Consider the following 11,542-nt stretch of genomic DNA (forward strand, 5'->3'; position numbering starts at 1 on the left):
CTGTAGTTCTAACAAACTACTGACACATACTCCATTGTAAATATATTGAATATAACTTTATGCAACTAAAAACATTTAAATTTATAGAATATCCTGAGATAAAAGATTAGGCAAAGTCACAATTAAGTTCACACCACTTTTGGCACATGGTCATGAAGCTATTAAAAAATAAACAAAATCTCTAGCAAAGTCTCTAATTAGCATTGTTATTATTTATGCTAAGCTATACATCTTCACTCTCAAAAATGTCTGGAAGAAAGAGGGCAAGTTTTCACATCTGGGTTTCCCCCCTTCGATTTTCCTTAGAACAACTGCTTACTTGAGGGGGGAAAAAAAAACCGGGAACTAGCTATTATGGTTCACAATTTAGTCTGGAGTCAGAGAGTGGAGGGTCAGATTCCAGCTTCACATTGTGACCTTGGTGTGACCTTGGATCAGTTAATTAAATCTGTCTGTGGGCTCATTTTCCTCACCTGGATTATCAGAGTAGCAGTGATACCCACCCCATAAGATGGCTGAGAAAATTAAGTGAATTGATACATGTAAGGTATTTGGAACATTGAGGTATATAACAAGCACTCCCAAAATGTTACAAAGGACAACCCATTCACATTTATGGGTATGAAAGAAAGCATCTCTTTTCTGACTAGTTTAATCGAGTCTTGCTTCACCGATAAAGTGAAGATGAGAAAGAGAAGGAGCAGCCATTAATATTGGGGGCCATGGGCTAGGAATTGAACTCCCATGGGAGAGCCTAGGATCCAGTTATAAGGGTCAAACTTGAGTAATATTGACACTCCTTAAAGGTGAGCAGCATTAGTCAATTATCCTTTGGGCAATGGAAAAACTTTAACAAACATGCGGGATTAGGGGTTATGCTCCCAACGAACGCTAGTGACTACTGCACCATGATACAGAATCCTAATTGAAAGCCAAATAAAATCAACTTTTAAAGGCTTTAAGAAGGTTGACCAAATAACTCAGGAACAGGACAATTAGCATTCAGAGGCAAATTATCTAAACACAAACAAGGAAAAAAGACTTTGGGAATAAGGAAAAGAGAAGCTGACCAAGGATTATAAAAGGCCCTATGTGGCAGTCACTGCTAAAATTCAAGAACTTCTCTAAGCCACACAATCCTCAAGCCAACCCCTGACACCATGGCCTGCTGCTCCACCAGCTTCTGCGGATTCCCCAGCTGCTCCACCAGTGGGAACTGTGGCGCCAGCTGCTGCCGCCCCAACTGCTGCCAGACCGGCTGCTGCCAGCCCAGCGGCTGCCAGGATAGCTGCTCCCAGCCCGGCTGCTGCCAGACCAGCTGCTGCCAACCCAGCTGCTGCCAGACCAGCTGCTGCCAACCCAGCTGCAGCCAGACCAGCTGCTGCCAGACCAGCTGCTGCCAACCCAGCTGCTGCCAGGACAGCTGCTGTGGCTCAGGCTATGGCTCTGGGAGTGGAATTGGAGGTGGCCAGGGTGGAGCCATGAGCTACCGCATCAGGTGGTGCCGCCCAGACTGCCGCGTGGAGGGCACTTTCCTGCCACCCTGCTGCGTGGCGAGCTGCACACCCCCCACCTGCTGCCAGCTGCACCATGCCCAGGCCTCCTGCTGCCGCCCATCCTACTGTGGACAGTCCTGCTGCCGCCCAGCCTGCTGCTGCTACAGCTGCCCACCACCCAACTGCTGTGAGCCCACCTGTTAAGAGCCAGCCTGCTGAATCTCAACTTGAAGTTTCAAGTTTGCACTCAGTCCAGGAACTAATCATCTCTTCAACCACTCCTGGAACACTAACAATTCCTTTACCCTTTATTTGGCTTTTGTTATGGGGGTTACCAAATAGTTGGGGCTCACAGAACTATGTTTCCACTCAGCACCGGAAAGACTTGGATCTCTCCTCTGAGGAAAACACAGATTTGACTGAAGAAATGAGAAAAGCATTTGTGATCTTCTGCAGATATTTGACCACACTCTCCGAAGCTCATTGAGGCGGAGCCCATGGAGGAACTATCTCTTCTTCTCAGATACTTTCCCCTCTGCTACTTCACCATCCTGCAAATTGTAACTCTTATGGAAGAAGAAGAATATGCCAATATCTAATAAATTATATCTAATGGTGCAGCAAAAAATCTCTTTTCTTTATTGTGTTTGTGATAGATATTTCACACAAAATCACATGGAAGATTTCAATCCGTTTTTTATCCCACACTATTCTTCTTGTTAGGAAATGTGATGAAGTATGGTGGATGTTAAGCCCCATAAAAATACGCAGTAAAGTCATTTACTCTAGAGTCTCGGAAATGTCCTAGGTTCTGTCACCACACATTGACTTCTCACAGTGCTTTTACAAATAAGAATGGTATAGAATCTAGAGCCTAAACGTGACTTATTCTTCAATCACAGTGTTGCAGGGGACAGGCGAGGCAGGACACCAAATAGAAAACTGAAGGCAGGCTTACTTAGCTATAGTCAGGTTCAGAGGGCAAAGCTTTCACTGTAATCAATCAATCTTCCTGCACCCTGAGGAGAGGCAGTTTAGAACTTTATACCCAGTGTGTAAGGGGAGGGGCTCAGAAGTTCACAGTCTGCAGAACTTACCCCAAAGCAGCTTTTTCTTTCACTGTTCTGGGCAAGTCAACCTTTCTTCTCTCCTCCTGCCAGTTGCTACCATAGAATTACCCAATTAGTAATTGTTAAAGGATCTGTCTTTTTTTTTTTTTTAATCACACTTTGCATTTGCAAACACACTTTTACAAACTACAATCCCGGATAAATGTTTGTGAAAAACCTGGAGTGCTGATCTCTTCCAGGCCAGAGGCCAAGTAAGATAGAGCAACAGGGAATAGAAAGTTTACCTTATTCTGCTGATAGTCCTAAGATCAATTATGGTGAAGATTTCTGGAGACGCTTAGTTAAGAAAATGAAGCTTAATTTTCTGTGGAGCCACTACAAGAGGGGTGAAATTTCAGACCATCTTCAAACAGTGGTAATATGTGCTAATGAAGCACATTTTTCTGTTTGTATGGAATCTCACAAGTTAGAGCAAGAGAAATATAAGGAGGAGAAAACTGAAAAAAATACAGTCCCAATGAGATGGAGTTTTTTACTCCAAATATATATATTATGTATATGAAAATATATATTATGTATATATGCACATATATGCATATTTATTATATATAAACACATTTGTACATCATACACATACACAACATATTTATACACTTTTTAACCCAAGTGTCAGGAAATGCTTCATGTGTTTAGATGGTTTTTTAGACAAGGTTTAGGATTAATTCACAGTTCCCTGGACTTAAACTAGAGGGTACTGAAAGTATTTTTTTTTTAATATAAAGAATAGCACTTTGGTTAAATTCACAACACTTCATTCATTTCAATGTTAACGAGAAATGGAAAATTAGAAAGCATAAATAAAGGTAACAAATAGTCAAAGAATCATCCAATCCAAAGAAAAACCTCTGAATGACAAAACAGTAGCAGAGACACATTCTATCTTCTTTCCCCCTTGATTCTAACTACTGACCACTTTGCAATATTACAACCTAAATAGTTCTTGCTGAGAAAAAAATAAATAAAATAAAATTACAAGTGACTTTGGTAAAATGCAAATTCAGTTTTTCTTTTTTTTTTAATTTTTATTGTTGGTTGTTCAAAACATTACATAGTTCTTGATATATCATATTTCACATTTTGATTCAAGTGAGTTATGAACTCCCATTTTTACCCCGCATACAGATTGCAGAATCACATCGGTTACACATCCACTGATTTACATATTGCTATACCAGTGTCTGTTGTATTCTGCTGCCTTTCCTATCCTCTACTATCCCCCTTCCCCTCCCCTCCCCTCCTCTCTTCTCTCTCTACCCCATCTATTGTAATTCATTTCTCCCCCTTGTATTATTTTTCCCTTTCCCCTCACTTCCTCTTGTATGTAATTTTGTGTAACCCTGAGGGTCTCCTTTCATTTCCATGCAATTTCCCTTCTCTCTCCCTTTCCCTCCCACCTCTCATCCCTGTTTAATGTTAATCTTCTTCTCATGCTCTTCCTCCCTACTCTGTTCTTAGTTACTCTCCTTATATCAAAGAAGACATTTGGCATTAGTTTTTTAAGGATTGGCTAGCTTCACTTAGCATAATCTGCTCTAATGCCATCCATTTCCCTGCAAATTCTATGATTTTGTCATTTTTTAATGCCGAGTAATACTCCATTGTGTATAAATGCCACATTTTTTTATCCATTAGTCTATTGAAAGGCATCTAAGTTGGTTCCCCAGTCTTGCTATTGTGAATTGTGCTGCTATGAACATCGATGTGGCAGTATCCCTGTAGCATGTTCTTTTAAGGTCTTCAGGGAATAGTCCGAGAAGGGCAATAGCTGGGTCAAATAGTGGTTCCATTCCCAGCTTTCCAAGAAATCTCCATACTGCTTTCCAAATTGGCCGCACCAATTTGCAGTCTCACCAGCAATGTACAAGTGTACCCTTTTCCCCACATCCTCGCCAGCACTTGTTGTTGTTTGACTTCGTAATGGCTGCCAATCTTACTGGAGTGAGATGGTATCTTAGGATGGTTTTGATTTGCATTTCTCTGACTGCTAGCGATGGTGAGCATTTTTTCATGTACTTGTTGATTGATTGTACGTCCTCCTCTGAGAAGGGTCTGTTCAGGTCCTTGGCCCATTTGTTGATTGAGTTATTTGTTTTCTTATTGTTTAATTTTTTGAGTTCTTTGTATACTCTGGGTATTAGGGCTCTATCTGAAGTGTGAGGAGTAAAGATTTGTTCCCAGGATGTAGGCTCCCTATTTACCTCTCTTATTGTTTCTTTTGCTGAGAAAAAAACTTTTTAGTTTGAGTAAGTCCCATTTGTTGATTCTAGTTGTTAACTCTTGTGCTATGGGTGTCCTATTGAGGAATTTGGGGCCCGACCCCACAGTATGTAGATCGTAGCCAACTTTTTTCAGCTTTTCATCATGACCGTGAACTGCTAATCATTCCTTCAGTCTGCATTCCACAAGCAATGATTGAGCATCTACAAGCAAGGTAGTATAGAGGCACCCGGTAGACAACCAAGGTGAATCTGACATGGCCTTAGGGATCATACCCTTAAGGAATGGATGACTTAGTAGAACAATTACACATTTTTAGCCCTGGAAGGCGTCTAAGAGATCATCTCATTTTATAGATGAGTAAATCATTGTTCAGAGAGATTAAGTGACTTTTCTGGGCTCACACAGTCACATAGTTGTAGAACCAGTTTGCAAAGTTCACTTAGTTTAATTAAATGATTTCTCAGTGACGATCTCAGTCCCCTAATCACCTAAAGCTTGGCCCATTTAATGTCTCTTTCTGCTTCAAATTCTATTATTATTTTAAAATTCAAACTCACCAACTAAAAATGATTGAGGTCTTATTGGTTGGGGAATGATTCAACAAATTCTGGTATGATCAGCCTCTGGAAAATTGTATAGCTATTAAAATGAGTTACAAATATAGGATATATTAAGAATTTGAATAACATAGATAAATCTTATCCATAGGTCCACAAATCTATATATGAATTCTTAGAAAAACACAACCTACCATGAAAAACAGGAGAAAATCTGGACAGACCTATAACTAACAAGGAGATTGAATCAGTAATCAAAACTTCCCAAGAAAGAAAATCCAAGAACCAGATTTATTCACTGTTGAATTCTACCAAAGAAAAATTAACACCAATCCTCAAAATCCTCCAAAAAATTGAAGAGAGAATACTTCCAAAGTCATTCTGTTAAATCAGCCTTACTATACGTATACAAAGTCAAGTAAGTACACTCTAAAGAAAAAAAAATCCCTTATGAATAATCATAGAAAAAGCATTAACTTAGTATTAACAAACAATGTTCCAATGGCACATTAGAAGGATTGAAAAATCACTACCAAATAGGACTTTATCCTAGAATGCAAAAATGGTTCAACATACACAAATCAATCAATGTAACACACTGCTTTAACAGAATTAAGGAGAGAATACACAATCATCTCAACTGATCCAAAGGAAGCATTTGAAAAAAATTCAAAACCCTTTCATAATTTAAAAAACAATCAATAAACTAAGAATAGAAGCAAACTACTCAATATAATAAGTGCCACACATGAAAATAAAATACTTCCCTTATACTCAACAGTGAAAGACTAAAACCCTTCTTTCCCCTAAGATTAGGAACAAGATAAGAATGCCAACTTTCATCCATTTGATTTATCAGAGTCCAGGGTGTTCCAGCCAAAGCAACTGAAAAGGAAAAAGCAAATTGTCTCTGTTCAGAGACAATATAATCCTTGATGTAGAAACCCCTAAAGATTTTATATACGCACACTACAACCAATAAGTGAATTTAGCAAAGTTACAAATACAAAATCAGCATACAAAATATCATTTGAATTTCTATACATTAGCAATGAACAATCTGAAAAGGAAAGTAAGAAAGCAATTCCATTTACAATAGCATAAAATAAATAAATAAATAAAACACTTAGGAATAAATTAACCCAGGGGAAATAATTGTACACCAGAAACTGCAAAATATCAACTGAAATAAATTTCAAAAGATGAAAATGAAAGATTTCCCGTGTTCATTGATTGGAAGACAATATTGTTAAGATAAAAATATCAATGAAATCTACAGACATAATGAAATCTCTATCAAAATCTCAGTGGTGGTCTGGAGTTGTGTCTCAGTGGCAGAGCACTGACCTTGTATATGTGAGGCACTGGGTGTCAGTCTCAGCACCATATAAAAATAAATAAACAAAATAAAGATATTATATCCATGTATAACTAAAAAATATATTTTTAAAAAATCTCAGTGGTGATTTGCACAAATAGAACACTCCATCCAAAAATTCATATATAATCATGAGGGATCCAAAATACTAAAAACAGTCTTGAAAAAGAAGAATAAGGTTAGTCTCAAACTTCCTGATTTTAAAATTTATTATAAAGCTGCAGTGATTAAAACATTGTAGAACTACATAAAGACATACATATGGACCAGTGCAATAGAGTACTCAGAAATAAACTGTCAGATAAATGGTCAAAAGATTTTCACTATGGATAGTTTTTAAAATTTTCTAATTTAAATGTGTATTAGACCCAAACTTCAGTGAAATAGAAGATGTTTGTGTGTATATGTATACGTGTATTGCAGAAGCAGAGGTAAAGGTGTTAAAGAATAATATACAACCAAGTGCCAATATTGATTATCTTAATGTATTAGTTTTGGAAAAGGTGTTGTGTGGGGTGGGGGAAATAATATTAATTGGTCTTTAATCTGTAAAGTTTGACTTGTTTCAATATGTATCTATCATTAGCATGTAGCATATATTTTTAATTGAACGACCAGTAAACAATTTTCAGGTAAAAGTCATTAAAGGCTTCAGTTAGTAATATGTGCATTGGTGACTGAAGGCAAGAATACAAAAATACAGTTCTAGGACCCTGTAACTTGCAGCTGATCACAGAAAACCAAACTTGGTTTGGATGCTGATGAATTAAGAGATTGCTCATGTTTTGATGGCAATAATATCATCAGTCTTCTCGAACCTGAACAAACAAATTGTTGATGAAGTCATAATCAGGATTGAGTGTCAACTTAGGAAGAAAATTTCAGTTCAGATAAACTGTGTCTAAAGGTTATAGAAGGACAGGTATGACAAAGTGAGCCAGGGCAGTGTGTGCCCCAAGTCTAGTCTGCCATGTGAATTACAGAAAGAGGTGCTGCTGGGATTGGCTTCCGTGAAGCACCTTCTCTTAGTTCAGAGGGCAAAAAAGACACATAATGAGACTTAATTGAACATTGCCCAGAGCGGACAATTGAAATGCTATTTATAATTTTCTAAACAACTCAAGCATGAGCCAATCAAACACTGACAATTCAATTGGCATCAAGGAAAGATGCTAAATGTTAGGTAAACATGCAGCTCAGGGGACTATATAAAAGGCTGGGTTTAGAAGGTAGGTACAACCAAAACTCAGAAAAATCACTTAGCAGTTTAGCTCTCAGACAGACTCCTGACACCATGGCCTGCTGCTCCACCAGCTTCTGCGGATTCCCCAGCTGCTCCACCAGTGGGAACTGTGGCGCCAGCTGCTGCCGCCCCAACTGCTGCCAGACCGGCTGCTGCCAGCCCAGCGGCTGCCAGGATAGCTGCTCCCAGCCCAGCTGCTGCCAGACCAGCTGCTGCCAACCCAGCTGCTGCCAGACCAGCTGCTGCCAACCCAGCTGCTGCCAGGACAGCTGCTGTGGCTCAGGCTATGGCTCTGGGAGTGGAATTGGAGGTGGCCAGGGTGGAGCCCTGAGCTGCCGCACCAGGTGGTGCCGCCCAGACTGCCGCGTGGAGGGCACCTTCCTGCCACCCTGCTGCGTGGCGAGCTGCACACCCCCCACCTGCTGCCAGCTGCACCATGCCCAGGCCTCCTGCTGCCGCCCATCCTACTGTGGACAGTCCTGCTGCCGCCCAGCCTGCTGCTGCTACAGCTGCCCACCACCCAACTGCTGTGAGCCCACCTGTTAAGAGCCAGCCTGCTGATTTCTTAAAAATGGAAGGGGAAACAAGGGAAAACTACGTTCTTCTCTGAAGAAGTATACCATTTGTTGGATGCTAAGTATCACGATGTTGCTAAGCTACTCCTAAATAATGGACCTCTTGTTCAGGACCCCTAAAGAAACCACATATGGATCATCATGCTCTGGAGACCCTGCCTGGCTTGAATAGGTCTCCAGGATGGGGAAGCTCCTCATCCAACGACATCTCAGCACTCCTCCCTGTTTCTCTATCCCCACACATCTTCAGACCTGCTTTCCACTGTGACTTCTAATAAAATGTTGTAATGTCCAAAGCAAACAGACTTATGTCCTTCTTCTACCTTTAAGCATGTTCACGTACAACTGGAATTCAAGGAGACCACTCTCCTTTTGCATTTCAATAATAATCCTTGGGGATAAACATACAGGCTAAGCTAGAAATATTAAATGCAAGTTAAATTATGCTTAAATCCATCTACTACTAAAATTTTCCATTCAATACTCTTCAAAGTTATTCAAATTTTTTTCATGCTGTACTCTACCAAGATTGGGTCTAGACCAAGAGAGCCATTTTCGGGTTGATCAAAGCTTTTGAGTTCCTACCTAGATATCTAATCTCTCTAATATCTAACCTTCTCTAATCTCTCCCATTTAACAAACCAGGTGTTTTCCTTCATTCATGCCCAACATAAAGAAATGGTATTACCTACTAAATAGGTTTGAAAATATCTATCAGATACTATCCATTTTCTAAGAGCATTTGAGTTTAATTCCTATGCCTTAGCCTGTCTCATTCATTCCTCAGACTCTCAAATTGGTCTCCAAACTTCAACTCCCAATATTCACCTTCATTTACTGTACATATAAGAGGTATCTGTGGTCTAAATGACAGAACAAGTAGCTCAGCAGCATACCTAGTGAGTTCTACCATCACCATGTCAGACAGCTGCATTAGAAACCTGAAACAGCTATGTCATGATGCATAATTTGTAACCCAAGCAAATATTGTTCTCTTAAGAAGCGAACACAAACCTTAGAACAAAAAGAAATAGCTTTTACCATTTAATTTTTGAATTCTTCTCTAAGCTTTTGAGTGTAATAGTCAAAAATACAATAACACACACATCCAGGAAAAACATTAGAAATTTTTTCAAAGTTATTTTTATAAGCTCCTAGCACTTACCTCTATCATTTAGTAGATGGCAGTGACATATCATACAGAAGATGCATTGCAGGAAATATAAAGCAGATGACGCAGTACATTCTTCAAAAGATCATAACTCCTAGACATTTTTTTCCCTGAATGTCAGTTCAACTATTGAATTCAGATAAAAATAATTCAACATTTCCCGGTCTCTTCTCACAGGAAATAACAAGTCTCCTTCACAGGTGTTACAACTTGAAAGTTCTGTTTAATAATTTATGAGTTGTGCAGGGCATTCATGAATCATGCCTTTTACTCCACCCACTCAATAAACATTTATTGAATCAATAATAAATTCAAAAAAACATTTATTAAGATGCTACCAGAAGCTAAGCTGGATACCTTCTTTTCAGTAAGCTGCTTGGTTCGCAAAAGTAAAATAAAATAAAATAAATAGTTTTCTGGCCTGGAACACAAATAGTATTAACTCATTTCAAATTAGTAGAAATCAAAGGAACTGTAATGGTAATTTGATATGATGTTGGAGTATTTGTGGTGGAAGTTTTAACTATATGTGACCAAAGTACTACTTCATTTCAGCAAATATCCTGGTTCTAAACTCAATAGAATTCATTCTATATATCCTGGAGTGAAAAAAAAATAATACTTAAAAATAACACAATTACCCTAAGCTTTAGAAGTCTGGACAGACAGTCACGTGGAATGACGACTGTCAAAATGAGGGTGTCTAAAGTGGGAGGAGTCTTTGAACACGGGAAACCACAAACATATTCTAAAGAGCAAAAGACTGATATGACGAGTCCCCAAAACCTTATAAAACAGAGTAATTTCCAAACTGCTGCCCATAATACGTCCTAAGTATTTCAATGCAAGCCAATCAGAGGACCACTAAGGAACAAATTTAAACAAAAAACAAGAAAAATATGTTAAGAATTTTATAAACAGCTGCTGGTTCAGATATATAAAGGCCCCATGTGGCAGTCACCTCTCAAACTCAGAAACTCCTCCAACCAACCCAGGTCTCAACCCAACTCCTGACACCATGGCCTGCTGCTCCACCGGCTTCTGCGGATTCCCCAGCTGCTCCACCAGTGGGAACTGTGGCTCCAGCTGCTGCCAGCCCAGCTGCTGTGAGTCCAGCTGTGGCATTGGGGGCGGCATTGGAGGCGGCTTTGGCCAGGAGGGTGGCTTCGGAGCCATGAGCTACCGCATCAGGTGGTGCCGCCCAGACTGCCGCGTGGAGGGCACTTTCCTGCCACCCTGCTGCGTGGTGAGCTGCACACCCCCCACCTGCTGCCAGCTGCACCATGCCCAGGCCTCCTGCTGCCGCCCATCCTACTGTGGACAGTCCTGCTGCCGCCCAGCCTGCTGCTGCTACAGCTGCCCACCACCCTCCTGCTGTGAGCCCACCTGTTAAGAGCCAGCCTGCTGATTTTTGATTGCCCAGGATGCAGCATCTCTGAACTATTCATCCTCTTGACCATCCCTGAACCACTAAGATGTTCTTAGACCTCTATTTCATTTTCTCTTGTGTGGGCTATCAAGGGTCTGAGAATCACCATTCTGATTCCATTCTATAATGAATACAGCGATCTTCACTGTGGACAGAAAAATGCTGTGAACCCATCTTCAGTTCATCAAATTGCATGATGATATTTCTGATCCTCTTGCAAGACTGAAAACTACCACCGTATTCTGGAATTTTTCCTTGAGAACTGTCTACAATGCTTATTTTCCCACCTTGCTTTATGATCTCTATTTATCTTGTTTGCCTGCAATTATTTTACAATGCCAAG

At 40.0% G+C, this 11,542-nt stretch overlaps 3 protein-coding genes across 5 annotated transcripts; all 3 read left to right on the forward strand.

The window, feature by feature from the left end:
• The first annotated feature begins 1,160 nt into the window (after positions 1 to 1,160).
• LOC144375773 (keratin-associated protein 9-3-like) lies at positions 1,161 to 1,700 on the forward strand. 2 transcript variants are annotated; one of them, XM_078041236.1, is made up of 2 exons: positions 1,161 to 1,223; positions 1,344 to 1,700. In XM_078041236.1, the coding sequence occupies exons 1-2, from the start codon at positions 1,161 to 1,163 to the stop codon at positions 1,698 to 1,700; spliced, it is 420 nt and encodes a 139-aa protein (XP_077897362.1). The 2 variants fall into 2 exon arrangements, with proteins under 2 accessions (XP_077897362.1, XP_077897361.1); XM_078041235.1 differs by having other exon boundaries at positions 1,161 to 1,700.
• A 6,375-nt stretch (positions 1,701 to 8,075) lies between these two features.
• On the forward strand, positions 8,076 to 8,570 carry LOC144375774 (keratin-associated protein 1-4-like). 2 transcript variants are annotated; one of them, XM_078041240.1, is made up of 2 exons: positions 8,076 to 8,138; positions 8,229 to 8,570. In XM_078041240.1, the coding sequence occupies exons 1-2, from the start codon at positions 8,076 to 8,078 to the stop codon at positions 8,568 to 8,570; spliced, it is 405 nt and encodes a 134-aa protein (XP_077897366.1). The 2 variants fall into 2 exon arrangements, with proteins under 2 accessions (XP_077897366.1, XP_077897364.1); XM_078041238.1 differs by having other exon boundaries at positions 8,076 to 8,570.
• A 2,218-nt stretch (positions 8,571 to 10,788) lies between these two features.
• Positions 10,789 to 11,163, forward strand: LOC101954896 (keratin, high-sulfur matrix protein, B2C). Its single transcript, XM_078041241.1, has one exon. The coding sequence runs from the start codon at positions 10,789 to 10,791 to the stop codon at positions 11,161 to 11,163; it is 375 nt and encodes a 124-aa protein (XP_077897367.1).
• Positions 11,164 to 11,542: the final 379 nt, after the last annotated feature.

Source organism: Ictidomys tridecemlineatus, chromosome 3, assembly GCF_052094955.1.
Source record: "Ictidomys tridecemlineatus isolate mIctTri1 chromosome 3, mIctTri1.hap1, whole genome shotgun sequence".
Lineage (NCBI taxonomy): Eukaryota > Metazoa > Chordata > Mammalia > Rodentia > Sciuridae > Ictidomys > Ictidomys tridecemlineatus.